The sequence below is a fragment of the Athene cunicularia genome (assembly GCF_003259725.1).
Source record: "Athene cunicularia isolate RWA chromosome 2 unlocalized genomic scaffold, athCun1 chr2_part2, whole genome shotgun sequence".
NCBI classification, from domain to species: domain Eukaryota; kingdom Metazoa; phylum Chordata; class Aves; order Strigiformes; family Strigidae; genus Athene; species Athene cunicularia.
Genome location: NW_020799096.1, coordinates 7,534,794 through 7,562,368, shown reverse-complemented (window position 1 = coordinate 7,562,368; position 27,575 = coordinate 7,534,794). Strand labels below are relative to the sequence as shown.

At 41.7% G+C, this 27,575-nt stretch overlaps 1 protein-coding gene across 6 annotated transcripts in view; it reads right to left on the bottom strand.

Moving 5' to 3' along the window:
• PDE1C (phosphodiesterase 1C) overlaps nt 1-27,575 on the bottom strand; it is a 318,823-nt gene that overhangs the window by 55,886 nt on the left and 235,362 nt on the right. For all 6 annotated transcript variants that reach the window (XM_026844005.1, XM_026844000.1, XM_026844001.1 and 3 more), the window contains 6 exons: nt 21,333-21,449; nt 20,027-20,167; nt 14,913-15,013; nt 13,004-13,132; nt 2,270-2,371; nt 854-974 (listed from right to left, as the gene is read on the bottom strand). In XM_026844005.1, the coding sequence (XP_026699806.1) occupies nt 854-974; nt 2,270-2,371; nt 13,004-13,132; nt 14,913-15,013; nt 20,027-20,167; nt 21,333-21,449 (711 nt within the window). The remainder of the gene's footprint in view (nt 1-853; nt 975-2,269; nt 2,372-13,003; nt 13,133-14,912; nt 15,014-20,026; nt 20,168-21,332; nt 21,450-27,575) is intronic.

Below are 27,575 nucleotides of genomic sequence, written 5' to 3'. Positions count from 1 at the left end.
GCAAGTATGATCTACCTGCTTCCACCTAGTAAACCCATTATTGTTTTGAAAAACAAATTGAAGGAATAACTTTGAAGCCAATTCTAGCAATGACCTTATTAAGAAGAGATTCCCACAATGCCTTTAAATTGTCATATATTGTCATATATATATTTATTTCTTGTGTTCAGATTTGCTATAAAACATGAAGTTATTGAACTTTGGAGGGAAATTAAGCACTTATTTTTCTGCTTAGTTTAGTAATTCATATTGGTGAAAAGCATCCTAAACACTCCTAAGTGCTCTGTTTACTTATAATTTTTTTTTTTTTTTAAGGCAGCTCTTTAAATGCTTTAATTAGTCACTTGGGGAGCTTATAGCTATCACATGGAGCTTAATGATTTGTCTAGATTTGTGGGTCTGTCAACAGGCAGTCAACTGTGAGCTATAAACTAGATCAGTTCACTTCATCTAAAGAAAGAGTAATACATTTTTCACATCTACCCCAATAATATAAGAACAGTTCTATAAAGTACTGCTACCTAAATCTGTTTTCTATGGTTCTACAGCTAAGTAGAACATCATGTAGTCTATATTTTGCTATTTTGAAACACATATTAGCTTCCTAAATTAGAATTTCTACTATGTATATAGATACCATCCATATCCATATCCATAGGCAGTGTATCAGACACTAACTTCCCAAGAGGCATAATAGCCAGTGCTACCGGTGCCAGATGAGAAAGTCTTGTACCATTAAGGAGGTTTTTGCATAAATCAGAGGAAAAGGAAAATATCTGTGTTCATATTTGCCTACCTCCTTGCCCAGTCATACACACTCCCTCTAAATACAGAGGAACTTCCCCAGATTTACCTGTCTGAAGAACTCCTCTAGCAAAGACATGGTCCAGCGATGATGGAGATCCCAGGCCTTGGCTGGATGACTGATATCTGCTGTATGCAACAACAGTGATAAGGCTTTCGGCTTGTCAATTCTGAAAACCCAAAGGACCAAACAAATTAATTGTATGCTCTTGCAGCGGTGAATGACAAAAATCTCACCTAAGCAGGGAAACGAGGTCATTAGAATCTTTGGCCAGTATATTAATGGAGTGATTTCTGTCTTCATAAAATGAGACAACTATGAAAGATTGTCTGATTTCTCCAACATACAACATTCCTGCTGTAAAAAAGACATTAAGAAGTGCAAAGATAAACTTTGCTCAGCCTTGCTGATCTCCTTTCCAGGCTTGCTTGTCTGCACAAACAGGCTTGAAGAGCTGCTGTGTTCCCCATTTCAGCTGGGCTGCATTTTATGCAGCTCAGAAGAGAAGTTGGTCCCTACCATTTTACTATAGTAGACAGTAAGGATCTGATCTCAGGGGCACTGATGTATCTACACAGTAATTGATAAATATTTCACTGCTAGAAAACTAGCGTGAGGTCAGAAGGGGATCTTTGCATCCGGTTCCACAAAACAAAAAAGGCTGCCAGCTTCTTAAAACCATAACCTGACATGTTAGCCCAAGACCCCAGTAAATAATGCTTTCTTGGGATGGGTAGTTTTAATTCCAGCTTTTGACTCTCTGAAATAGCTGGAAGAGTTGTAGCTTTTGAGAGGACCAAGTGGCTAGCCACACTCTGGTCTGATACAGGTATAATTCTGGGAGGCTCTGGACAGACCTGTGTCCAGGGTGAAAAAGTGACAGAGCTTTCTGCAGTATAAAAGGAATTTCATGGGAAGAGCTGTGAACAAAATATTACAGGTCCCAGTGGCATACTGGGAAGAAGAAAAGGCCTTCTCCATACTGTTCCATCTGTTATTTTCCAGTCATTTCCTGAGTGGATCTCAAGTTGTTTTCATCTGTCCTCTGGTTATGGAGCAGGCCCCTTGCAGAGGTGGAGGTGACACCACCTGCAGAAGGTCAATGCATAAGTTGTGTTCTCTAGATCTTATAACCTTGAGTCATACTCAAGCTGTAGAGGTCACTCAGCTGGATCATGTCCTTGATGTTACCCTGATATGCAAAGGGGAATGCCCAGGGAGGCTTATCCCACCAGGGTGACCTTTGTAAGCTTTTGTCCACCAGCACAGAATAGAGATGTGTGGATAGGAGAGTGCCAGTCCACTCCTCACTGAATTCATTCAAAATTCAACAGCAGAAAGAGAATTGATGTGCACATCAAAGAGAGTGAGGGCCTCTGGAGAGGTGCTTTTGAAGTCAAACACAGTAGCAAAGCACCAGCTGAAATGTAGCCCTTCACTGCACAGCGTTGTGAAGTGACTCACCCTTCTGGCTGCTGCAAAGCATTCTTCATGGCTTTGATTTGCTGGAAGTGACACGACATATCGGTGGCCAACACCATCTCAATCACTAGAGCTCTGAATTCCCTTTTGGATGGCATCATGATGAGAGGAGCAAGGAAAGAGAAACACAAAAACCAGCATCAGACACACACCAGTTTCTTTTGCTGTCCATCTGAAAATTATTGACAGTACTTCTACCTTTGCATGTCACCCTTTGCATCATCCCGCTTTCAGGGATGGGGAAAAGGATAAATGATTTTCTACACAAACACAGGATTGATAGGGCTGCAAAGGAAGCCAGGTGGCTAATCCTTGCCAAAAATGCTCCTTTTTCAATTAAGCACAAACCTCTTAAATTGATTTGTTTTCTATGACATCCTTAGAAGGAAGTAAGGCTGTTTAAATTAATCAAGTGAACTTTTGAACCTGAATCTTTACCCACTTACCTCAAACTGGTCGATACCTGTATTGAAAGTTTAGTCATATTATTAAAGGAGAAACAGCATGTTAAAAAAAATCTCATAGTGTATATGATGCATATATGTAGTCAAGACCTTTGGGAACCTGCATTACTTGCCTGGTATTACTCATTCAAACTATTCTGTAGTTTCAGACTACATTCAAACTATTACTCATTCAAACTATTTCTTGAGTTAACTTGTTTAGTACCCAGCTGAAACTCCTTTAAAGATAATATGAATGTCCTAGAGATTTTAAAATATCAGAACATTCTGATCTTACACACAATACAAATTAATTTTTTCTTTTTCTCAGTTCAACTATCTGCAGGTTAACACAGGAAGAACAGCCCAAGGTTAGCATATCAGCTCAGGATTTGGGAGATTCAGAAATGGGTCAGCTTTCATTTAAAAATAAAAGTTACCATTCTTCTTTTCATGAATGTTTCATGAAGGACATAGTCTATTTTGAGCATGTCTCTCTTGCCTCTGGTGTCTGTGCTCAAGTTCCAGCCCCAGGCCACCACTGTGTAGAGACCAAAGACTGCTGTGCTTAGCCTGTGCCACAGGTGGCACATAATGAGTCCCCCTGATAGGAGTTCTGCACACACATTAATATGGCATCACCTGGCTTCACTCCTCCCCGTTATACCCACCTCCTCTACTCCACCCTTACATATAATAAGTTGCATAGTCAATCACATTCAAGATGATGACATGGTGGCTGAAAACAATCTTATTCTAAATTATTTTGACTCTTTTATATTTTTTTGGCCAGTTCTGGTCAGTTCCCTGGTCTGGTTCATTCCCAGGAGCACAAACATACCAATGAATGGAAGAAAGAGAGACAACAACGTAAATGCATAGAAACAAACTTACAAGAAAAGGGTCTGATCATGGTGTGGGAACAATTACTGTTTGGGATTATTCCTGGGAAAGAGCAGACACTACTATGTCCTCTGGAGTGCAACTCCACCATCAGGGCCTCCATGGGATACTTTGTGAGTAGCTTACAACAGTAGGAGCACGAAAGCAAAGTGCTGAGATCAGCAAATGAGTCACTGGCTCCAGTGCCAGCATGGACACATGCTCACAAGCACACAAGCTCTGCTTTCCCTTTCATAGACGTAAATCTGAAATATTTACATTCTCTGACCTCTGCGCATATTTCAGAACGTTGTTTCCTCCAAAACTGAGGGGAAACATACTGCAGAGACATCAAAAAAGCGAGTATGCTCACACTGAAGAGCTCTTGTTTGACACGTCAAACGTCAGGCATCACAGCAGCGGGTGACTTTGAAAGGCACATGGACAGGGATAATTCACTGGACACAGGGAATGCAGGAGAGAAAAGCTCACAAGACATACGCTAGAGGATGACAGGTTGTGCATTTGTTGCCAGGTTGAGAGAAGGCTGAAACACATTAGAGAGAGAATTGAAGACAGGTGTTTTTCCAATTCTGGGTTTTGCTGCTCAGTCAGAATGAGCCTGGGATACGCACAGCTTTAGCACTCTGGTTCTGCAACTGTCTTCAAAGTCTACGCAGCACATGATGGTGCTGCAGTCCACCCGCTGCAGAGCCTGGCTAAACAGTCCCCAGAAACTGTCTGCAAGAGGGGTTTCCGCTGAGCTATCACTGGACTGTTTCTAATGATGCCAATAAGGCACAAAAGCCTGTTGGTGTTTTACAGAACGTGCTTCAGAGTGATCTCTCTTTCACCTGGGATAACACCTTTATATCAGAGAAGTGTAGTAGATGGAAGTGGAGGAAAAGCAAGTAAACCAATATACTTTCCTCTTCTTTGCCTTTCAGAAAATATGTTTTAAAGTCTCAAAGATGAAGTAAAGTAAGAGAAGAGGCCACGTTACTCTCTAATGTCTACACATTGCTGTGAAACTGTGCAAAAATACAGCACTGAATACATAGGCTGTGTCATGTTGTTATTATGACTATTATTGACGTCTGGAGAAGAGGCAGGCAAATTCAACTCTTGCTTCCAGTGATAGCAGCAGGATTATAAAGTCAGAGATCCCCCTGGTATTTCTGCAATACCTTCTTCTCCTTTATTCCCAAGGAGCCAAACCAGTTTTGTATTCAGGAAGAAGTTCATGAAGAACCAGAGTCAATTGGCTTAAAGAGGATTTGTCCTGAGTGCTTTATTAAGTAACTTGACTCAAGAAAAATTATCCAAGTCTTTAAGCAATAGGTAACCTAAAACTGTACTGAAGAAGAGATCATGCAATCTGATGAAGAAGGAAGGAGGATTATACCTCTCTAATCTATCAGCTAGATCAAGATGATATAGGCAGACCCACCCTTGAGTAAATCTCCTCCAGGGAGTCACAGCTCCACGGGGCTAAGTATTCACAGGCATGGTCATATAGAACATTTTCCAATAAAGGTAACTTGCCTATCAACTCAGGGCAAGGAAATGCCCTAGAGACAAGCTGCCCTCTGGCCCTAAGAGCTAAACCTGTCTCCCACTTTATTCCTGGTCATGCGACATCACGGCAACAGATACAGAATGAAGAGAGAAAAGACGTCCGGAGATCTCCATCACCCAGAAAGGATTTCGTTACATGAAAATGACAGTGCTCATCAGCACCTCCTCCCCACCTGCACCATCCCCCTCTGTCATGTAAAGCCAGTCAAAATCCAACCCAAAGAAAACACAAACAATCCTCTCAAGATGTGCTCTGCACAGCAGCCTTGACCAAACAGCACGAGACAAAGGGAGGAAGAAGCTATTAAATAGCAGAGGTGTCACCTTCCCCCATGACACCAGTAACAGTTTCAAAGTCGGCGTTGTTGCCTTTCTGTACTATACCAAGCCATGAAAGCAGAGGCCTGGAAGGACACAGACAAAGGGGCATGCTGGCATCTGCTGTCCCCGTGGCAGCACAGGCACAGCAAGCTGTCACCAGCAACACTTGCACAGCCAGCTTAGTTTCCCTTCTCTCAACCACAGTCAGCAAGAGTTCTGTTTGCAGACGGTTTGCCATTTATTCACTGGGAGGAAAGAAAAACACCTCCCGTTCCTCCTTAACTGACGTTCTGCTCTCAGCAGCTTTTACACTGCTGGAGATCATGCTGGGCATAGGAAGTTGCAGGAAGATGTAGAAATGGAGACAATGACGTTCGAAGCGATGGCACCACCATGGATGAGCAGGTTCCTGTGCCCAGCGTGACCTTGTATGGTACAGAGCATCCTTTGGTCAGCGGGGGTCGGCTGTCCCAGCAGCCCTGCACCCTCCCGGCTCCTTCTGCATCCCCAGACCACTCACTCACTCACTCACTCACTCACTCACTCACTCACTCACTCACTCACTCACCAGTGGTATGAAAGGCAGAAAAGACCTTGACTGCCTAAGCGCTGCTCAGCAATAACAAGGACATCTCTGTATTGTCAACACCGTTTTCAGCTCCAATCCAAACCACAGCCCCATACCAGCGACTGTGAAGAAATTAACCCTGTCCCAGCCACAACCAGAACAGCGCCCCATCCCAGGAAGCATTCCAGATGGAGAGAGAGCTCTTCCTTTGGAGAAGCATAAGACTTCTGTTCTGACCCAAAGATGTTTTGGCAAGACTGAAACAATGAGCTTCCCCCAACAGTCAGATCTGAGTATAACTGTTAAGCGGGTATTCTTTTTCCCAGCACTGGGGCAGCACTGGGGATCGCTCCACCACAAGTGCCACACTTACTAACAAAACTCTCTAACTAATATAAACAAAAAGCCTACATATGCATTAGATTTCTTAGAAAAAACAGCCTTATGCTAATGGATTCTTAGAATTCATGTACATAGTCTGAGCATGTGTAGTAAAAATAGAGTGTGGGTCTTCTCCCCTCATTAGCCGTCCCCACAGCCTTTCTCACACTGTCTGTTAGTGAAATTTAGGGTTCTAGCATCCATATCTGGTCACAGAGTTACTTCACCCATCCTTCAGCTCCCGTTTGTTCCAGCTTTCAGTCACTTATCTTGACACTGGCATCTTCTTAGGCACTTGTTTTCTTTAGGTTCTTTCTATTAGGCATGTACTTGGGGAGTTTTCTCAGACTGTCCAACATCTGTCCTATCTTTACTAGGCAAGGAGTTAAAGGTTTTAAAACATCTTATAAGTGGGTAACTGGGTAACGAATACAGAGGGTAGTTAGGAAAAAGTATAAATGAAATTATAGACGTTACATTAAAATACAGGAAAAATACAGGAAAAAGAAAAGCTAGTAAAACATGAGATGTCTCAGTTAAAATGAGTCTTACAGATCCCTGCACATTAGCAATTTCACATATACTTGTAGCAGCTTCCTTTCAAGAAGAGCCACTCAACAATTAAAAATCCATTAAAACCCGATTACAGGCCAACTAAAACCCCGTAAGAACCAATGTCACAAGAAACACGCTCTCCTCTCCTATTTGGCACTTTTGAGACTGCAGACTCCGGCGCCCGTTCCGGTCCCCCCCGGACAGGGAGGACGCTGACCCGCGCGGTGCGGGCCCAGCCAGCACCTTCCAGAAGGTGAGGGGCCGGGGCACAGGGCACGCCTGGGCAGGCGGGGGGAACCGCCGCTGTGCCGCTGGGAGAAGGGAAGGCTCAGGGCTGGGGCTCGCTGCTGATCTGCCAGAACCCTGGAACTGCTGTCCGCACCCAATGCCACCTACAAGATCTCCCTGTTTCTCTGCCACGTGCACTGTGGCCATTCAGGACACCAAAGGCCTGGGATAAACATAAATAAAGAGCCAGCTTCGCTTCCCCCAGCTTGCATCCCTGCTCTCTTTGGTAGGATACAAGCCACAAGCTCATCTCTCCTACCTGCTTCCTGCATCACTGGTCAAACAAGAAGAATGACAGCATTCAAATGCGAGGGGTCTTTGACAACCTGCAGGGAAGTGGCATCTCAACTCCACTTCATGACACGTGAGGAAAAATCTCCATCTTGATGGTAAGAATAAAACATGGAAGTGGAGACAAAAAACGGGTACTGCAGAAAACAACACCTCTGTGAGCTCCTGAGCTCCTCTGCCTTTAAGGCCTCTGAGCCCACAGCCGGTGGGGAGCCAGCCATGGCATCAACTACTGTGTCACAGCCTGGTTCCTAACCAGCAGCACTGTTTGGTTTGGTGCCACGTGGAGCCATGAGGCAGACCGGTGGGTATCCAGCTACTGGAGCCCAGGGCGTTCAGCAAACCAGGGAACACACCAAACTGGCAGCCTGGGTGCACCTCAAGGGCTTCACATCGAGTTTGCTCTGGATGGAAGTAAAACCACTTGGGGCTCTCTGCTTTGCTTTGCTTTGCTTTGCTTTAGCGGGTTTATTTTGTTGTTGTTGGGGTTGTTTTTTTTTTCTTTTTATCTGCTACATCATCTCTCTCCCTCTTAGAGCAAAACCATCCAAACTATTGCATTGCTTACTCCTGTATTCTCGTGTCCTTCCAGCAATCTCTGTTTTAACCCTTGCCTAGCTTGATTGCGCTCACAAGCAGAAGATGAAACGCCATGCAGCACGGTGGCAATGCGGGCTAGAATGAAACAGCACTCGTTCATTCACAGATGAGCTGCAGCTAAATTGCTAACAGACTGAGAAGCAGCAAGGTGTGAAAGGCAGCTCTGAACATGCACAGGCAGGAGGGCTGCTGCACTTGGGCAGCTGCTGCCATCCAGCCACTTCTCGGAGCAGGCCAGCCCCAAGTGAAAACTGCCCTTCTTCAAGGGTTTCAGGAGAAAAAGGGGATCCACTTGCTCACCACTGCAATGCAATTCCCATCACTCAGCACTGTGTTACTCTTGCTGACTTTCATTAACTAATGGCCCTGAAAGTGGCAGTGACCAGTTTAGGATCTCACGGGAGGATTTGAGTATGCACCTGTACCAGCTGCAACCCTGACCTAACTCCTCTTTTCGTCAGACACAATCAGGAGCTACTGGCACAACTCCAGTCAGAATCAGGAAGCCTGGATCAGGTCTTGAGACATACAGGAGTAAGAAGAGGCAGAGCATGACATACAAATGTATCCTGTACACACTGAGCCTTCCCTACCATTTGTTCTCCCCACGGAGCAGGCCGGCCGCTTTCTGAGCTGCCGGCTGAACCCAAAACGCAATGTCTGATCACCACTCTGGAATCTGTCTGCCTTCAATTGCTCTGGTCCATCTTCAAAACGATTTCTGTTGTTTGTCTTGACAACCACTGTGGGAACATATTGTGCGCTAAGTATTTTCATTCAAGCCGTCCATCCATTCCTGTCCTTGTTGTCAGACTTCTGCTGTCTGTAAGTTTCTATGTAAGCCAGGTCAGCCGGTTTTGCTGCAGACACTGGATGGAGATCAGCATCTCCACAGCTCCATGTAAGCGGAATGAATTGTCCTTTGGAGGTACTGCCTTGCTCCCTTAAGTAAGAAGAAAGCTTAGATAGTTTGCTTCTTCACACTAGGGGAAATGAATTCCCACAAAAGTGTGTTGGCAGAATCACCCAGGAGATCTGTGGCAGAGCGGAAAACTGTGCTTGGGTTTCTTGTTCACCCTCTTTTAGATCACTGTCTGTGGCAACAAAAATAAAGTCACATGAAACTAGTTGCTGCAGAGAATATTATTTCTCGGTTCCAGCTTCTGAATGGGTTTTCTTGCAGGTCCCCTCAACTGAAGATCCCTTGTGGATTCACAGGTTTTTTATAGACATGGCTGTGCTGCTTGGCTGACTAAGTTTAATATTATTCATTACACTTCCAGATGTTTTCTCTCATGGTAGAATATCCATTTCCCCAAGGCCAGAAACCAGGAAGACTTCACATTCTCACACCTACAACCTACCACTGAGAAAAAGTTACAAGTTCCAAAATATGAAAATAAATTCTCAGATAATTTGCCCATGCCTTTTAATAACCCCTGCAGAATTAGGGAAAGGAACAATTAGGTGGAGAGAGCAGGTTGTCAGGAAAGTAACTGGAGAAGAGGAAACCCTGAAGTGAATTTCTTGGTTTATTCCTGTCATATGCTGAATAATAACTCATCCTGTGGCCAATATCACAGCTGTGATTTTCTGTTTTCTAACTGATGTCCTGCAGATGATTCATGTGTAAACATGGTATCTGGCACAGCCTCATGAGCAAGCACAGTTTTACAGTATCTTTACTAGTGATTGCTGAGAGAGACTTGGGCTGACTTTACAGCTAAAGACTTCCAAGCCTTGCATTGATCCATCTGGCAAATACCTTAATTTACTCTTTTGAATAATTACTTCATGTTTTTACCCTTCTTGCCTCAGAGAACATGACATAATTTTGCAGGATATTTTGTTGGATGTGTCATTGCTCCACATCAGTGTCCACCTTAGAGCTGTATCCTTGCATCCCCTTGCACTCATGGGAAAGGGAGAGGAAAAAGGCCATTTTAGATCACTTAATCCCTATGCTAGGAACCAACAGGAACATCTCCTGAAGTGAGCTATTTTGCTCATTTTGTCCCATTCAAGTCTCAGTACTTTATTCTCATAGAAATGAATAGGAAAAATGCTACATTCAAGGAAACATTTTCAATGGCTGATTCTCACTGAAGGCATAACACTCAAGAATACTCATGTGCCCATCCTGAATGCAGAGTAACAAACTTATACAAGAAAAGGGTGTGATTATGCAACCACACACATTCTGGCCAAAGTTGTGTTTCATCAAAAATAAAATTTCACGGTTTCTCAGTGCAGTCTCAAAAGGACTAACTCTGATCAACAAGGAGGGTCAGAATTATTTGAGGGACAAGACCCCAAGCAGCTTTACTGACAGAGTCAGTACTGCATTAAAGGTTACTTCACAAAGCTGTATTCCAGTACAGAGTTAAGGAGCCAAACATTTTCCAGATGCTTTTTTCATCCTGTACTTGATGATAAAGGGCTTGCACTAAACATACTCTGTTTCAATAAATTGTATGGAAATTATTAACAATGAAATACAGTGCCAGAAAATACATTTATAACAGTATCTTGTAAAGTATCTGTGCACTTTGCAGTTTATTTTCTTAATTCACTGTGATCTGGTTTTGTTACAGTTTCTTCATTTATTTGATGACTTGCACAAATTGGATTCATGAAACGAGGCAACTCAACTGATTTTCAAATATTTCATAAGCAAAAGGGGTTTTTTAAATGGAGAAAAACACGTAGTTTAAGTAGTAGTAAGCATTCAACTCTTTCCTCTTTCATTGTAGCTTCCTGTGCTCATTGTACCTGTGCTCATTTATTTTTCAACAGTGGAATGTAGCCCTAATTTTCTACATTTCTTTCCTGAAAAGGTATTCCCTAACTAGGTGACTGAATATCACAAAAGTGAGAAGATCCACAGAGACACCTAGGTCTGCAAAATCCACTGACCATCAGATTTTCTCTTACTAGTAATGTGAAAAAAAGGAGTGACAGCTCATCTCAGACAAGCACTTAAGAATTTGCTTTCCAAAAACCATCACTTGGGCCTTTTGCTGAGAGAGATTTATCAGGTATGTCTACAAAAATAATGTTAAATTTGGACACCCTTTAATAGTTTCCCAAAGCATCCTTCAAAACTGAGGGTCCTGGTTTTGAGTGCCAGTCTGTGAAACTCTGGAATTCATGGTTTTTTTTTCAACAGCGCAGATCCTGATGAAGACAGCTGATGTTTCCAGTGCTTCCCAAATGTTTGCCTACGGGATTTCAAACTGGCAGTCAAAAGCAAAAGCACACAAAAATCACAACATTCGAGCACATCCAGATAATGGCCTTTATTCTGCAGCTGCTGCTTGGTCAGCAGCTACAAAATAATGAAGCCCAACTTGAGAGAGAACAAATAAGCAATCCAAACCACTCAATAGCTTTGTTCAGGCACTTACAGTATTTCTTAGGGAGATGGGTTAGTCTTTGAAACTTTGATTCTAAGCACATTGCCTCAACAGGACCCACATGTTACCACTAAAGAATCAGTGAGAAATACCTGAAGCTAACTTCGATTCAAGCAAAAACAGTTTTCAGTGGCAAAAGCCAGCCATTTTCCTAAAGACGGTATCTATGCAATGAAGTGCACTCAACTAGCTACTCCACTGTTCCTTGTACAGTGGCTCCAAGACCACTGTTTCTAGTCAGCTAGTTCCTTGCATTTCCCCCGCCAACATAAAAGGAAGCAGTAATTTGCTGCCAATATTTGACAAGGCATTACCAGCTGTAGCTAAAAAAATAAGTTAGATTTTTAACACCTCAATGCAGATATGCAGATTTTTTTTTATGTTTTTATTTTTTTTAAGTTCCTGCTTGCTGCCCACCATGAGACTATTTTCTATATTTGGGGATAGAATTTCTCAGGCCACTCCTCCACAACACTCACATTGATTGCAATCAACCACATAAGTTCTTGAGTTTATTTCTGCTGTTCAGCTATAGGATCGCAGTCCTGTCCACGAGTTGAAATAAATAGGAAATTCAGGCTAAACAGATTAGCAAGCAGAGCCTTCACTGACCAGCCGGCTAGAAGCCAGGCCCGGGAGAAGGGCTTTTTTCCCCACATTTATATTAAAATACGATGAACTGGCTGCTCAGCACCATACCACATTTAAGCATATGCTGGAGGCACTGTGCATCACGTAAGAGCCCACAAGTTGCTTCCCCTCCTATGAGAAAGACCATGGAGCAGGATTCTTCCTGTCTAGCACACTGGGCTATTTTTAAAGCACCACCCCTTGGAGTTCAAAAAACCCCATAAAAAGCCCTCATCCATTTGATCTGTCTGCTATTAGAAAGCAAACCATGGACCGATTTTGGTACCTAAATCATATGTTGCATGAAGCTTATTTTAAATTACAGCTTCTTACATCACCTTGGCATATATAGTACACTGATTTATGCTCCTCGGGATGGATTCTTTTTTGCATCAAGTCCCATTTATAATTTCTAGGCTAGGTAGACAAAGGTGATGTTTATGCTTTAGGATGAACGGACAGCAGGCTAGCTCTGCGGTCCATTGCAAATGAGCGTGCACAAAGGGTGCCTCTGTGCAACTCAGAAATTAGATGTGAGTCAATTTGTGTATTACAGTCCACTGTTACCAAGTCTAGTCTCACTACCTGAGATAAAAAACAAAAGCAGAAATAAGCAAGACGCACACCTTTTAAAGCCCTTTTTCTTGTAGCAATAGAAATACTAATGTGTAATATACAACAATGCATACCGCCATTCAAACAAGATAATAACAGTCTGGGGTGATGCTGCAATGTTCCTAGGCAGCCACCACATCATTTTTACCTCCAGTCGTCCTTTGAAAGATTAGATAAAATATTCATCTCTTCATCATCTTGCAAAAGGCGATACGCAGCACTAACGTGGTGATTTTCAAGCACAGACCGGTCATTATATAGAATGGCTGAGTCTGACCTGGCATTTAAAAGAAAACACAGGAAAGGTTAAGTTTCTTCCCTGCTTAAAGAGCCTCACATTCAGAGGTCTTCCTCTGATCAGCTACAAAGATTAGTTCTGTGGCACAGATAGAAGCATTTTAAGAGCACTTGTAATACTTTGTTCATTGTTGTTATGCAGTAAAAGAAAACTAAAGAGCCAAATTCCCTGCGAAGCCTGTTTCATCAGCTGAGACTCACCTGGTCTCTTTGTTCCATACTCACAAAAAAATTGCTGAGATCTGGGTGAGAGACGTAAATTTAGAGCTGAATCATGAAGCTCTTTTCCAGCTCTTGTGTGTGTTGGTCTCATATGAAAGCCTGACTATACCCAAGGAAAGAACTGCAAGATGTGTCTTAATATTGTTTCCAGAACAGCAAACTGGCTGTAAGCAAGATAGAATTGAACTGCTTTCAGCTATGCTGTCCAGGAAGTCAATTGCCCGTGGGATAGAGTAAGACCAGAGGTACTTCATGTCTTATTTTAAGTTCCAGGGCACCGGTTTGAGATTGATGAAAGGCTAAACCAGTCTGAAGACAGAGGTCTTGCTGGAAGTTAACAGCAACAGAGGGTGAGTATATTTTGTTACAGTCCCCACTCAGTTCTGCTTCCCAGAGAGCAGTGTCTACTTTTCTCCCCTGACAGTTCACACCCTCTAATGTTCAGTGTTAAATTGTGTCCGGGACTTCCGCGTCAGCAGTGTTACAGAGATTAAATTACCACTGTCCTTTCTTGAATTCTTCTGTAAGTATCTGGGAAATACAGCAGATCCCTAATTCTTGCATGCTTGAAGCTGTAAGAAGTGGTGTGGCTCAGTCCAGAACAGAGACACAAACTTCTATGTTCCCAAGCTTTCCTGAGCATATGTGTGATTTATCCTAGAAACCTTTATATATCTGTGATACACAGCATGATTCAGCTAACATGCTCCAGACATCTAATTCAGGGTAAGATGCAATGCATCTTAGAAATGCCCAAGTGTACAGTGTCAGTCGAGGACATCTGGACATTCTGTCATTGCTACCAGGACACTCACATTGTCAAAATCATAGGCAGACATTAGATGCCCAACTATCACTGCAACTAGATACTTCACAATCTTTGCACACTTCTGAATTTTGCTGCCATATTCATCTTCTCCTTCTCTCTTGCACCAAACCAAAAGCCTTATAGAAGATTACGAGTTTAAAAAATACACTGTTCCAGTCTGGTTTGGGATCAGCTAATTATTGTCTAGCAGTTTACAAAGCTTTAAAGAATGGTATCTCTGACCAGGTTACGGCAAACCTATCCCTTTGCTCCAGGTATTGTTTTCCACTCAAGTAAAAATAACATGTGTAGTTCACTGATGAATACAGATACTATTGTATTCTTGATTTTTGCAGTTAATGTTTGATTCTTCAAATTCAACAAAGAGAAAAAACAGTTGAATTATAATATCTCTTCACAAACTACACCTTTATCAAAATATATCACTCCATACAGCAATTTGGTTTAGCAACCTTACGCAGAAATGTTTTGGGACCTTCCTTTTCCCTGATTATTAGTATGAAACAATGCTCAGGAAGCTAGAATACATGGCATTCCATTGTACAGGGCTGAGCAAGAGAAAATTAAATGCAACCTAAGCAAGTGAACTTTCCTCCTGTAACACTTGAAAACAAAAGCTCCTGCAATTTTCTGGGCAGCTGTGCTGTTATTCTCCACAGGTTTCCCCTTCCACTTCCCAACCTTTCATCATGATTTACAGTGGCCTCACCGTGTTTGGATGTGAAAGTTGTTGGTGGTTCCAGTGTGTTCATAGTCATGGATGGCAGCTGCGAATATCATAGCAAAGATCTCCAGCTCTGTCAACCAGTGCTGAAAAGAGATTACAGAGCAATCAGATGAACTGTCATTTTCCCAGGCATTAAGGTTTTTGTCTTTTCAGGCAAGTTATCCCCTGCTGACAGTCAACGCTGCACATCATTGCCTTTCCCCTGCAGCCTGCCAGCTGTTTTAAAGCAAACTTCTCTGGCTGATATACAGAAGCCAAACCAGTGTTTCTTCTGAAGCTTCATCTCATTAAATTGAACTTCAGCAAAATGGTTTCAGAGCTAATAAGGCTTAAGGCAGAGCAAGGGGAAACATGTGCCCTTCTTAAAGAGCACTGTGTGAGGAAGAGAGAGAGAGGGAAACCTCAGGAAAATCAAGGTTCTTCAAGTGGAACGATGATACCTGTTCAGGTAAGCACATACTGCCAGGGTATGTATTTTCAGCTAAGCTGACCCAGGCAGCAGGGCCTCAAATGCTGTAGAATGTCACTAATTTCCAGTAACTAAAAGTCTTCATCAGTCACTGAATCTTGAGGAGAACAAGGTACAAAACCTCACAAGATGTACAACTTGTTCTTTATTATAGATAGAAACTGTTGAGAAAGACCTGAGTTCGTTTTTTTTTTTTCCCCTAATTGCCTAGTTGAAGTCTTATTTTTCACTGCTTAAGTCACTTTTGACTTAGATTTCTAAATGACTCAGAAGCTTTTACTAATTTTCCTCTGAGTCAATCAATCATTTTATGTCTGGTTTTCCACTGGTAGCAAACAAGGAGTGCTGTTAACATCAAGTGCACAAAAGACAAAGGCTCTAGATACTGTAGATGCTGTAAATATTTGTAGTAAATGTTTAAATATATTACATTTAAAGAACACCTTTACCACACTGGTTGTCAAATATTTTTGTAACAGCCTGCAAACATTTTGACGGAAGCTCATGTATGAACTGCCTTTTAATCCAAAGCCCAGTAAAGGCATTATGGTTTCATAAATCTATTTCAGACATTTACTATAGCTCGGAAGCCACCACCGCTCTGTTACCCACCTGCAGGGGAAGCCCAGATAACTACTGTGGGCTTCTGCCCACAGCGACCTGTCCCGCTCTTCTCCTGCCTTTCACAGCCATTACACATAACCAATGACGAATGAAGCAAGTCTCAGTATTAAAGATCTCCTTACGTTAAAGATGCAGTTTAAAAATGTTGGCTACAGGTATTTCGCACAATGCCAGTGACCATAATCAAAGTAGCTCTTGATTTTTTTGAGAGAGAGACAGAGAGAGAGGCAGGGGTGGGGGCAGATGAGGGTGAAGAGATCAAGAGATGAGCAGACACAGAAACTGAACTACTTTCCCATGTCTACACAATTGGTCCAGGACAGGAATGGACAGCACTGATGGTGGAGAAGTCTGTTTCCAGATGTGACCTGTGAACAGGGAATGCTTTACAGGTGATGAGGAACATGATTTCAACTTTCAAGCAACAAATTCTGGGGGAGAAAAGGAAATAGGGTTTCCAGGCTATATATCTAGATCTGCCCTTCCATTTCTCCACCATGTTCTGCCATTTCCCAAAAGGAGAGAGTTCAAATGATAGAAAAAAAATCAGGCACAGGTGCTCAGGAACAGGCAGAGCAAACCTACAGGATGCACACAGAACTACTAGGGGATGTGCCCAGCTAGGCTAATGCATCCACTTCAGACCTTCTGGGCATCATCTGACAAGTCCAACTCCAGCAGGATCTTATGACCCAAGTCTTAAAACATCATTAAGGCAATGAGGTCTGTGCCTGAGGGTCTCCTACCTCATCTCTTAAGACACACACGGGAAAAGTGCTGACTTGCATGCCCTATCAAAGTACCCCTTGTTGAACAAGTTGAGGCAATGTAGGTTTTCAAGTAGGGTGTCACACACCTGAAGCAAGGTGTTAAATATCATAACAGCCTTTGAGAAAGGTCACTCAGAATACAGACTGTGATTACAGCTGTGAACTGTGGGTAATAAACAAATCAGTAGAAGTAGCACAAAGTCAAAATAGTCTTGTGAGTAACAGGAGGGAAATAGCAGGTGAGTAATTGGAACCTTTTAGTCCCTTTTTTTTCTGCTACAACCTTGCAAGGGAAAGCAAACAAGATGGCAAATTTCCTGCAGAGAATGGATGCAATCTCCATCAAAGCGGTGATATTACCTCTCACTAGTCTGTGATGGACTTCATCTTGGGAACAGAGAGCTAGTTTTAAAGAACAAAGCCATCAAGAATTATTGAGAGAGCAGCAGGATACTGTCACAGGTGAAAAGAGTGAGGAAATGGAAATGGTTTTCATTTCTAAAGGGTTGACAAAACCAATTCAGAACAAAACCTTCAAACTCTCTGTGATAATAGGGGGTGAGGGGATAGCAAGGAAGAAGGCATGAAAGAACAAGTATTGGCTTCCAGATGGAAACAAAAAAGGGGTAAAGAGGCATGACTTCAGTCATGATGTCAGTCTTCAGGCAAGACGTCATTCTTTCACAAACATCTAATAAATCTCAAGAATTAGCTACTAAGGCAAGTCATTGGCATGTAAGTAGAAGGACTGACGCATACAGAAAGAAAAAGCAAGAGGAAAGAGCAGTGTTTCCAAACCTAACAAATGGATGCCTTTCCAAGAAAATGCTACAAAGCCAAGACAGCAATAATTACCTTGTTTCCTCCCCCAGAGTTTATGGTCTTTTATTCCAAAGTAGTTATCATTGTCAGAGCCCATGATGATTGGTTTATTAATCCCAATAGTCAAGAGGGGAGGAGGATCTCATTCCCCTTTGGTACAAACATGTGACAGAAGTCCTGCACTTCTCCAGCTTTACAGGTCTGCTTCAGGAAATATTCTCCTGTAACTCCTGCCAGTGTTAGAGAAAGAACTCTTCAGCTTCACCATTTGCACCTCATTGTGTGGATTCACAAAGAAATCATATGGTAATTCCTAATAATTATGAAGATTAATCAGAAAATAATACTGAAGAAAGTAACAACCACATCTGAACAATAGAGTTAAAGAAATGAAAGAATGAAATGAGAAAAAAAGTGTGTGAGCTCTTGGAAGTTGTTCCTACACATCGTGCTTGTATACTAATCCTCTGAGAGATCAACATCAGAGTAATTCCCAATTATCTTTCAATGTTATGTCTATGAGAGAACCCAAAATATTTCTAGCTCATAATTGTAACATATAACAAATCCATTCCAAGGCATCATCCTGAGGAAGAAAAAAACAAGAAAACTAAAAAAGATTTCAGGCACTGAATATGATTAGAGGGAATGAAGATTTTTTAATTGAAAAGAGAACAAAAAGAAGCCTGGAACATATCTGTTGAGAGAGCTTCTAAATAACAGGGAGCATGACAAAGGCAGATGAACCATGTAAATGTAAACAAGATAATTGTTTCTTCCCTTTGAGACTAGAACAAACTAACACTATACAGATTATTTAAATTTGAAAAGTACTTTTTCCACACTGTGAATAATTAGTTAACAAGATGAGGTTTTTTTGGTTGGTGGTTTTTTTTTTTAATAGTATGATTTTTTCACAAGTCTTTGTCTTCATACCAGTACAGAATTAAACCAATGGCCCCAACATGCCTTTTGAAACCAAAAACTTATTTTCCAGCATGTCCAAGTTGGTCACATAAATATTGTGAAGGTGATGAACTAAACAACTGCTTACACTAGAGTAAGGATAAGATGTTGATCTGAACAAATTCTGGAAACAGGAAAATCTCCCCTACCTTTCTTTACCATCTGTGAACGAACTATGCAAGTTAGAATCTAGCTCTGCTGTGAGCAGGAGGTTGGGATCATTTTCAAAGTGTGCTAATCAATCTATGCACATTGAGATTGGTTGTATCCTGCAGGGAAAGTGGGAACCATAGGGAGTGTTCAAGCAGGTAGAAGCTGCAGTGAGAGACTCAGCCTTTGCTGATCTGGATTCACTTGTGTGCTCTGCCTCCCTGCCCCTGGAAGTGCTTAACTTGGCTGCTTCTGCACACTTGTTAGGGAAAGGACCTCGGTGAAATGAAGCACCATGTAACAGAATCCCCTGTATTCAGGTACCAGCCACAGAGAGAGAAACCAGTGAATGGTGTAACAAGAAAAAGAAGTGAAAAATGCTGAGCACACGAACCTCCCTTTCACTGACACCTCTGCCTCTGTGTTTCTGCCAATGCAAGGGCTGAGGGTAACTAAACTCTGGGAAAAGGTGAAGTGAACAATGGGTGGAAAAGAGCAGCCACACAGGATCAGACTAATAGTTACCTTTGTTCCTTTTTCTGTCTGAAGCCTGAACCAGGAGTAAGAAGAGGCAGAGCATGACATACAAATGTATCCTGTACACACTGAGCCTTCCCTACCATTTGTTCTCCCCACGGAGCAGGCCGGCCGCTTTCTGAGCTGCCGGCTGAACCCAAAACGCAATGTCTGATCACCACTCTGGAATCTGTCTGCCTTCAATTGCTCTGGTCCATCTTCAAAACGATTTCTGTTGTTTGTCTTGACAACCACTGTGGGAACATATTGTGCGCTAAGTATTTTCATTCAAGCCGTCCATCCATTCCTGTCCTTGTTGTCAGACTTCTGCTGTCTGTAAGTTTCTATGTAAGCCAGGTCAGCCGGTTTTGCTGCAGACACTGGATGGAGATCAGCATCTCCATAGCTCCATGTAAGCGGAATTAATTGTCCTTTGGAGGTACTGCCTTGCTCCCTTAAGTAAGAAGAAAGCTTAGACAGTTTGCTTCTTCACACTAGGGGAAATGAATTCCCACAGAAGTGTGTTGGCAGAATCACCCAGGAGATCTTGGGTTTCTCATTCATCCTCTTTTAGATCACTTTTAAAAGAGTTATCGACATCTTTGCCCACCTTCTATTTGTAAATCATCCTGTAGTCTCTACTTACATTAGCACAGCCATATCAATTGAAGCCTGTCTACAGTTCAAATGGGTTCTACTGTGGATAATCATAATCTCCTTACTGAGCAAAACCTGTTTTATTCTCATTATATATTCAGGATGCCAACTCCTGTACTTACCACTACGCCCGTCTTGAAAAGGAGGTAATGGACTGTCTGTGTCACATCTGCGGCGTGCATTAGGTTGTGATAAGGATTTTTGTGTTTGCTGTATCCAACCTCCAGAGCTTCCACAAAGGACACCAGGGCAGAAATGGGGATCTGAATAAAGCAACACAGAATTAAAACCAAGATAATCACCTTTAATGGCTAGCACTTGGAGGGAAGCATTTTGATAACAGGTCCCAAAGAGCAGTTTGTACTTCACAAATAAATAACATGCTTAAACCATCTGAAACAGGCACGTAAGAGAGAGTGAACCCAAACTGTCTTTCCCATCCCTAATTACATTATGGATGAATCATTCTTATACATAAACACACTCAAGTAAGTATACTATGAAATGCTGTCTGGAAGACATATGCAGTATGAAAAGTAACAGAGAGCACTTGATTGATTGCCCCCGGAGAAATATTTCTAATTAGACCACAAAGCATCTGTCTGTTCCCCTCACAACCCACTGGAATATATCTCTGCTTTACTATTCATATTTAAGATTTTCTAATGAAACACATCATATAACAAGTCTGAGATACTCCACTAAGATGACTATCGTGTATCAGACCTCTGGCTTTTCATGGTGAAATTCAGCCTGCCCATCTTATGGGCTTGCCATGCTTTTCTGACTCCAAGAGTAGAACTATGCACACTCAAGAAAATACCATTCAGGGGATTTCTAGAGGGGAGACTACACAGGTGGTGTCAGCTGCAACATACGCAACTGGCCACATGGGTTGTCCAGTTTCATCTGCTCCAATGGCAAATACCCTAAACACTCATTTCCATAGTTAGAGAAGCTGTTCTCCTGGGTACATAACATGAGAGGATACAGTTCTGACCAGTTATCTTCTTCAAACATTTCTCATCAGGCACAGGCAGTTCCTGAAGAAGTACAGGAGCCAGAAATCTGCAAACCCTTTCCAGACAAAGTAAGTGGGGATCCCAGGGAGTGGAAGTGTCAAAGGAGGAAGGGACAGCAGAGTATTTGGTGGTGAGAACAATCAAGATCTGAGAGCAATGTTTCTGCCATCCAAATTTAAGCCTGTTGAAAGCTGGAGGAAAAGATACATTGCATTTGTACCTGCAAAACTCTGTAACAATTATAGAATAGTTTGGGTTGGAAGGGACCTTGTTTACTGGGGAAGGTGCAGTGTCCATGAAGCCTTCAAATAGCGCTAAAATTGCATTTTGAATGGAACAAAGCACATCAGAGGGAAGTTGAACAAACTCCAAGACAGAAGAAGAGACCCATCTTCTAACTACTGACCTTGAAACGGTTGATCAGATCATAGCGGGTGAGAAGTTCATAGAAAATGAATTTCAGTGCATGATCCCCGCTGGCATCATTTAGTGCAAATACATCAAAGGACCACTTGTCTACATGCTGCAAGAGTGGGTAGAAAAGACAGTTAATATGGTCATCCCTTTTACAATGACAGTTCGTATAGCTTTTTTTTTTTCTTTTTACTTCTTCAATTCCATTTAACCAATGCAGAGTGTAGAGTCTAATTTACTCATCAGTATTGTATGACTCATGTTTAAGAAGCTTCCATTAAGAACACTTATGCTGTTTGTTTATTCTAAACATGGCAGTTCTCCACAGCAGAATTTAATCAGCAAAGGCTGAATCCTAAAAGATAAGAATCCTGTTTTTCTTTAGCATCTGAAACATTGGGATAGCCCTATTGTGTCTGACTTGACCCATTTTACCCTGTCCTCTAGCCACATACTACGTCTATAAAAAAGAATATTAACTTTGAAGGAAACAGGAGAAAACAAGTTATGCTTTTAAATTATATGAAAGCCTCTGGATTTTGCTGTCCCTATAGAATTCTTGTGACTTTATATTGTGAGCAAAGCACTCAAATGTTTCACTCATGCTTAAAACAGAATAAGGTGATATGTTTTTTGCAGTAAAAAATACAGACACCTGTGATCATGTTTTTACCACTTACTGTTGAATTAACCAAAATAATAACTAACTAGAAGAACTAACTTGTTAGATCCAAAAAGCAACTTACTTCCTCTGATTTTAATATTAATCCTGAATTGTGATTATTGCAGCTTAAATTGCCTAAAGACAGCATGACTTGAATTTTCCTTAATTTTTTTCAAAGATAAGAGAGTCCACTGGGATTCTCAGATCAGACTACAGATCAGGAGAAAATCACGGTAATGTTACATTAAGTGCTAACAATGATATAAAAGCTAACCCTTATAACAGAAAATATCTAATTCCAGTTTGGAAAGTTCCAGTCAGTTGTAAACGATATATTAATGCTGCAAGGTGGTCACTCAAGAGATTGAAAAGGGAATGTTCACTTCCCAGCTCATAAAGCTAAAGCATAAGGTACAAACCTTCTCACAGAAGGTTGAGTTAAAATCTCAACACTTAGGGGAGGCTGTGGGAGGTGACAGCACTCATTATCTAGCAAGATAATGCTCCTTGATCTCAGAAATGGATGTTCCTAAAACCCTAAGAACGTTTCCTCCTCCTAGCAACAAAAAGGAAAGGTGCAGAAGAAGTTATAGCTAGAAGAATGATATACAGATCAACCACACAGCTGCATCGGGCACAGGACCAGCTCTCAGTCTCTCTTGTCTGCTGAGAACTTTGATGTACTTCCCACAGGAATTTATCCAACTGACTCTCCTTAAACCACATATTAAAGATTGACATCTGTACACTGAAGTTTCCCTCTGCTTTGAAAAAACTCTGTGTGAGAGATGAGAAACCAGGCCTGTGAGAAACTAAGAAAAACAACCTGGGAAAGCAAAAGTTGAGGCTGATCGAAGAAATGCCTCAAACACTTGCAAGACAAAACTATGAGTCACAGTGTGCATGCTGTGGAGGTTGAAGCTGATAAGGCTGCCCCAATAACACAAGATGCATCTGGAGGAAGGAGCCCTGTGGAGACAGGATGGCTCTGCTCTGGGGCACCTGGGCAGATTTCAGGGGCCATGTGTCCGGTGAATTAACTTTGCTTCATTATCCATGAAATGCATATTAAAGTTAACACCCTCAATATGCTAACGAAGGATAACATGATCATGCTAATTGCATCATCCCATGAAACACCTTACCCCTCCCCGTACATGGGATACGTAGGTATGTGGGTCGACCTAGGGGATGGACCCAAGGAAAGTGGGTATAGATTGAGGGGGAGGAAAGAGGGGAGGAGCCCAGAGAGTGCAGTGAAGTGAAGAAAACAGATGCCAGTGAAAAAGACGGCCGCCTCCTGGAACCCTCGCCAGCAGGATCAGCACAGGAACCCAGACTGGTGATCTCTATTCCCCCATTCTCTCTATCTCCCTCCTTTCCTTTTTCCATTAAGAAATGCAAGGCATATTGTATCGCTTGCCACAACTTGCTATATACTTTGCCAATTATCGTGTGTTCAATTAGTACATTGTAGGTAGTTAATAAATGCTTGAACTTGGAGACTTGTTGTCCACTCCATTGGGGATTTGTGAATCTGAGTCACTTGTTCCCCTTGTCTGAGTGGGACGTGACACTCTGTTGCACATTTCCTTGTGGCACTTTTACCAAGAAAGAAGGATGACTACACTTCACAACACACACGTGCACAGCTGCTCTCAGTGCAAGAAATGGCTCGACATAATGTTGAGTACTGTTAAGGATTAGAGTCCATCTAAAAATCTGCCATCTTTTTTTTTAGCAATAAAAATTGCTAAATTACAACTATCTTCTGAGCTCTTAAAGCCCAATCCACCTTTGCTGTTTGTTGTCATGGTTACGTTCCAGGTAAGGACATGACTTCAAGTCAAATGCAAAGGACAGTGACTTCTAACTGCCTGTGGTCGATCACCCATACATCAGCATAGCTACAGGACTTATATTCTGAACAAGACCAACATATTTAGGTACCATCTCTCTTCAGCATGGGCTGATCCTGACAACCTTGCCACTCGCGTAGTGTTGATTACAGAGAGTTGACTACGCCTCTTGTGGAAGTACGGTACACAGAGAGAGGCTAATTAGTAAGCGTGTATCAAGGATGCTGAAGATTCAGTTCTGCTTTCACCTATCCCAGTAAATCACTTGCTTGCCCAGCAGTTGATATTGCAAGCTGCCTGGAGCCCACACACTGAAAGCAGGGTCAAGCTTCTCCAGAGATGATTTGTGGCCCAAGTCACAGAGCTGCAGTCATAAATTGCAGCTTTTCAACACTTTCAGTAGGCATTGGAGAGGAAAAACAACCAAGAGAGGAAAAAGTTCCACCAGCAGAACATGTTTTGAAGCCCTTGAACAAACCTAGAGAATGGGCAAGAAAAATACTGCCCAAAGCATCCACTCAGTCAATTTTAAGTATTTTCCTGGTTTCTGAGTGGTTTGATTTTGTAATCATTTATCTCAGTCAATGAAGCAAATTAAACATTTGTATGTATATAGCATATAATAATTTACTTTTAGGTCCTATGGCATTGAAAATAATGTCTTAACTATGCTGAAATTTAATTCACTGTAAGACAATCTTATCTTGTAGAAATGTAAGGGGTTTCTTCCTTTATATATTTCTGATGTAGTTAATGTTGTGCTCTTGCAGCAGATAAAACTTACCAAATTGTGAAACTGCAGAATAGTATTTTTCACAACAGAATTGTTCTTCTGTATGAAATAATGGTGAACTACCTAGACAATAAGTTTCACAGTAGAGCTATTTAGATTTTACTAAGGGAGAAATCCTTGCTCTTGTCAAGTCAACAGAAGTTTTGGTATTAATAATAATGACAGCAGCATTTTACCCTGAATAACTACAGGGAAAAATCCTCTTAACAGAAGCATGAAAGTGTCACAGATGGCTTAGAGGCTTGAAGCAACACCAGTTATGCTTTGAAAATTAGTGGATTTTATGACCTTAAAAAAAATCCTTAACACAGAAGTGACCCCTATATTGGGAAGAGATCTAAAGAGAGGCAGAACTTCAGACATCTTGTGATAGAGGAGAAAAACTGGGAAATTTTCTGTGTTACCCATGTCTCTAGGTTACTGGCCCTGTAGCCTCAGCTGAAGTGTTGTAAGCTGCTCTAATGCCACATATAGCTGCTGTGGTGTAACTGCAAATATCCAAGGTGTCTTACTTCTCGTCCTGTGCCCTTATTACTTGGCCATTGCTCCACTGCTTGGGGGAACCTAGAAATGAAGGGAAACACCAGTTCTTCCTAAATGCTCAGTTTTCTGCCTTTCTGTCTGTCCTTAACCTTGGAGATTTGTTTTGTTTTATAAGCCAAGAAAGCAGATTCAGGGACAGATGTTCTGCTCAACATTACTGGAAGGCCTGACATTTTTGTAGCCATAGACAAGCCAAAATCTGTACTGAAGACTTTGTAAGTGACTACAGGTTCTGTGTTCACTACCTGTATATTAGCTAGCCCAGAAAATCTTGTGACAGCATGTGCATCAGAAAAGGCTGAAAAATTCACTTCTAAAGCAGGTAACTACTTCAGCAGCTAGTTAATGTGAAGTTCTGTCTCTAGTGCTACACTGCTGAGCAACACATCACCACAACTTACTGGGTAAATTAACATACTTACTCAAACATGTCTGTATGAATGGTATGTATGGCCACTATTCAAATGAGAGACAAGGCTGATCATCCCTTTTGTGGCAACAAGTCCTATATCATCACAGCCAAGTCATGCAGAAAGGCAACAGGCTACTGCAGTAGAAAAATCAGTACCCAATATATATAGAGAGAGATGCTGTGCAATCAATTCAAAAGATTGCCTAACTTCTCATCCACTGAAAAAGCGAGAGAGATTATATACCTAGGACTTGCACCACTACCACTTCATCTGCATTTATGTCAGAAGTGGCAGTATTTCATTGTTTTATTAAAATCAACCTCATTTTGCCAAGCTGATTCCACAGCTTTGGGATACTTGGTGCAGATGACCTGTTGGCCATGGCAGCAAAAAGAAAGAACATCGTTCAAAAATAAGCTAGTTTTGCCTCCATGTCATCACAATCCTTGTCCTTATTAGCATGACTCTGAGGGGAATGTTGATTATGGCAATCCAGAACAGCTGAAGACATGTTTGTGGTACACTCCTAGACCCTTTTGCATGCTGAAGCCATCAGATCATTTTACAGAGCACATCAAGCATTTAGGTAGCTACAAGGTTTTTAATTTGGCTTTACTGGGCTGAAGCAAGCAACAATGTACCATTTTCCATTTAGGAAAGGGGATTGAGAAATTTAAGGTGGAGTATGACTTCAAAGACAGAAGATGTCTTCAAAACAAGTAACTCCCATTTCAATGACATCCAAAACCAAACCCAAGGCCATCCAGGCAAAGACATGTTCTCAGAACAGCTTTGGAAAAAAATACATCCTAGAGTGCACAGTGGCTGAGTGAGTGTTATTTCACTCTGAGTAAAATTAGTCAATGCTTTTGTTGTTATTGATGTGTCTGAACTTACTCTAGCATGGTCAGTTCTCTTTATGACCCTTAAACATTTAAAAACATAGAAAGAAGAGAGGGATTCTGTAAGGTTTAAGACAGCTGAGAGTAGCTGACTGGTCTTGGATTGTCTTGCTGCTGCTGAGGAACTCAGGAGAAGATATAGGTATGTTCCCTCATAAGCTGGCTACGGGGTGTAATTCTAAAAGAACGAAGACTTAATGTCCCACTTGCAGGAATGAAGCTAACACCTGTCAATCTGCAGTTGGAAAAAGGTGTGGATGGATGCTTTGATTCTGTACACAAAAGGCGTCTTTGATCATTCTTGCATTCAGTGGACCTTCTGTAACTCCTCCATATCTTTTGATGAGTTGTTCTATCCAAAACAAAAAGGATTCAGTATCCTAAGTGTAGGTCTTTCCAGTGTGGAGTAGAGCAGCAGGATTGCTTCATGAGCTTTACATGTAATGTTCTTGTGTATTGCCCCACTGTATCACCTCTTTTTCACCATTGCATGGCATGGTTGAACACCATGCAACATGTAATTTGCAAAGCTGCTGTGCAGGAAGCTGGTTGCTAACTTGTGTTTGTAGTCTGGATAATCCCTGACTAAATCAAGAACCTTGCAATTGCCCCATGGATTGAACCTTTTTTTTTTTTTTTTTTTTCCTTTCCTCTGAAATCTCAGAACTCATAAAAGGGTCATTATTCCTAAACTGACTGTCACCTTGAAGACCGGAACCTGAGCAATGCAAGAAATTCTCTCCTCTCACAGCAACTGATCCTCTTACTTCTCCATTTTTCTGGATCTGTGTTTTCTTTCTTCCCTGTGGGAGACTGTGATTGATTCCAGAATGTTACTAAATCCTCACTTTAATCACCATAATCTAGAACAGAGCTGTAACCTTCACAAACTGAAAATGGTCACAGCCTTGAATGCTGTTATAATGAAGGGATATTCCCTTAGGCCAGCAAATGATTAATGTATGTCAACTAAACTAAATGTCAGAAAGGGTAAGTACTAAGACCCCTTATCGAATCAAATATCACACTGTTACCTTGATGCTTTGTACAGAACCACCCCC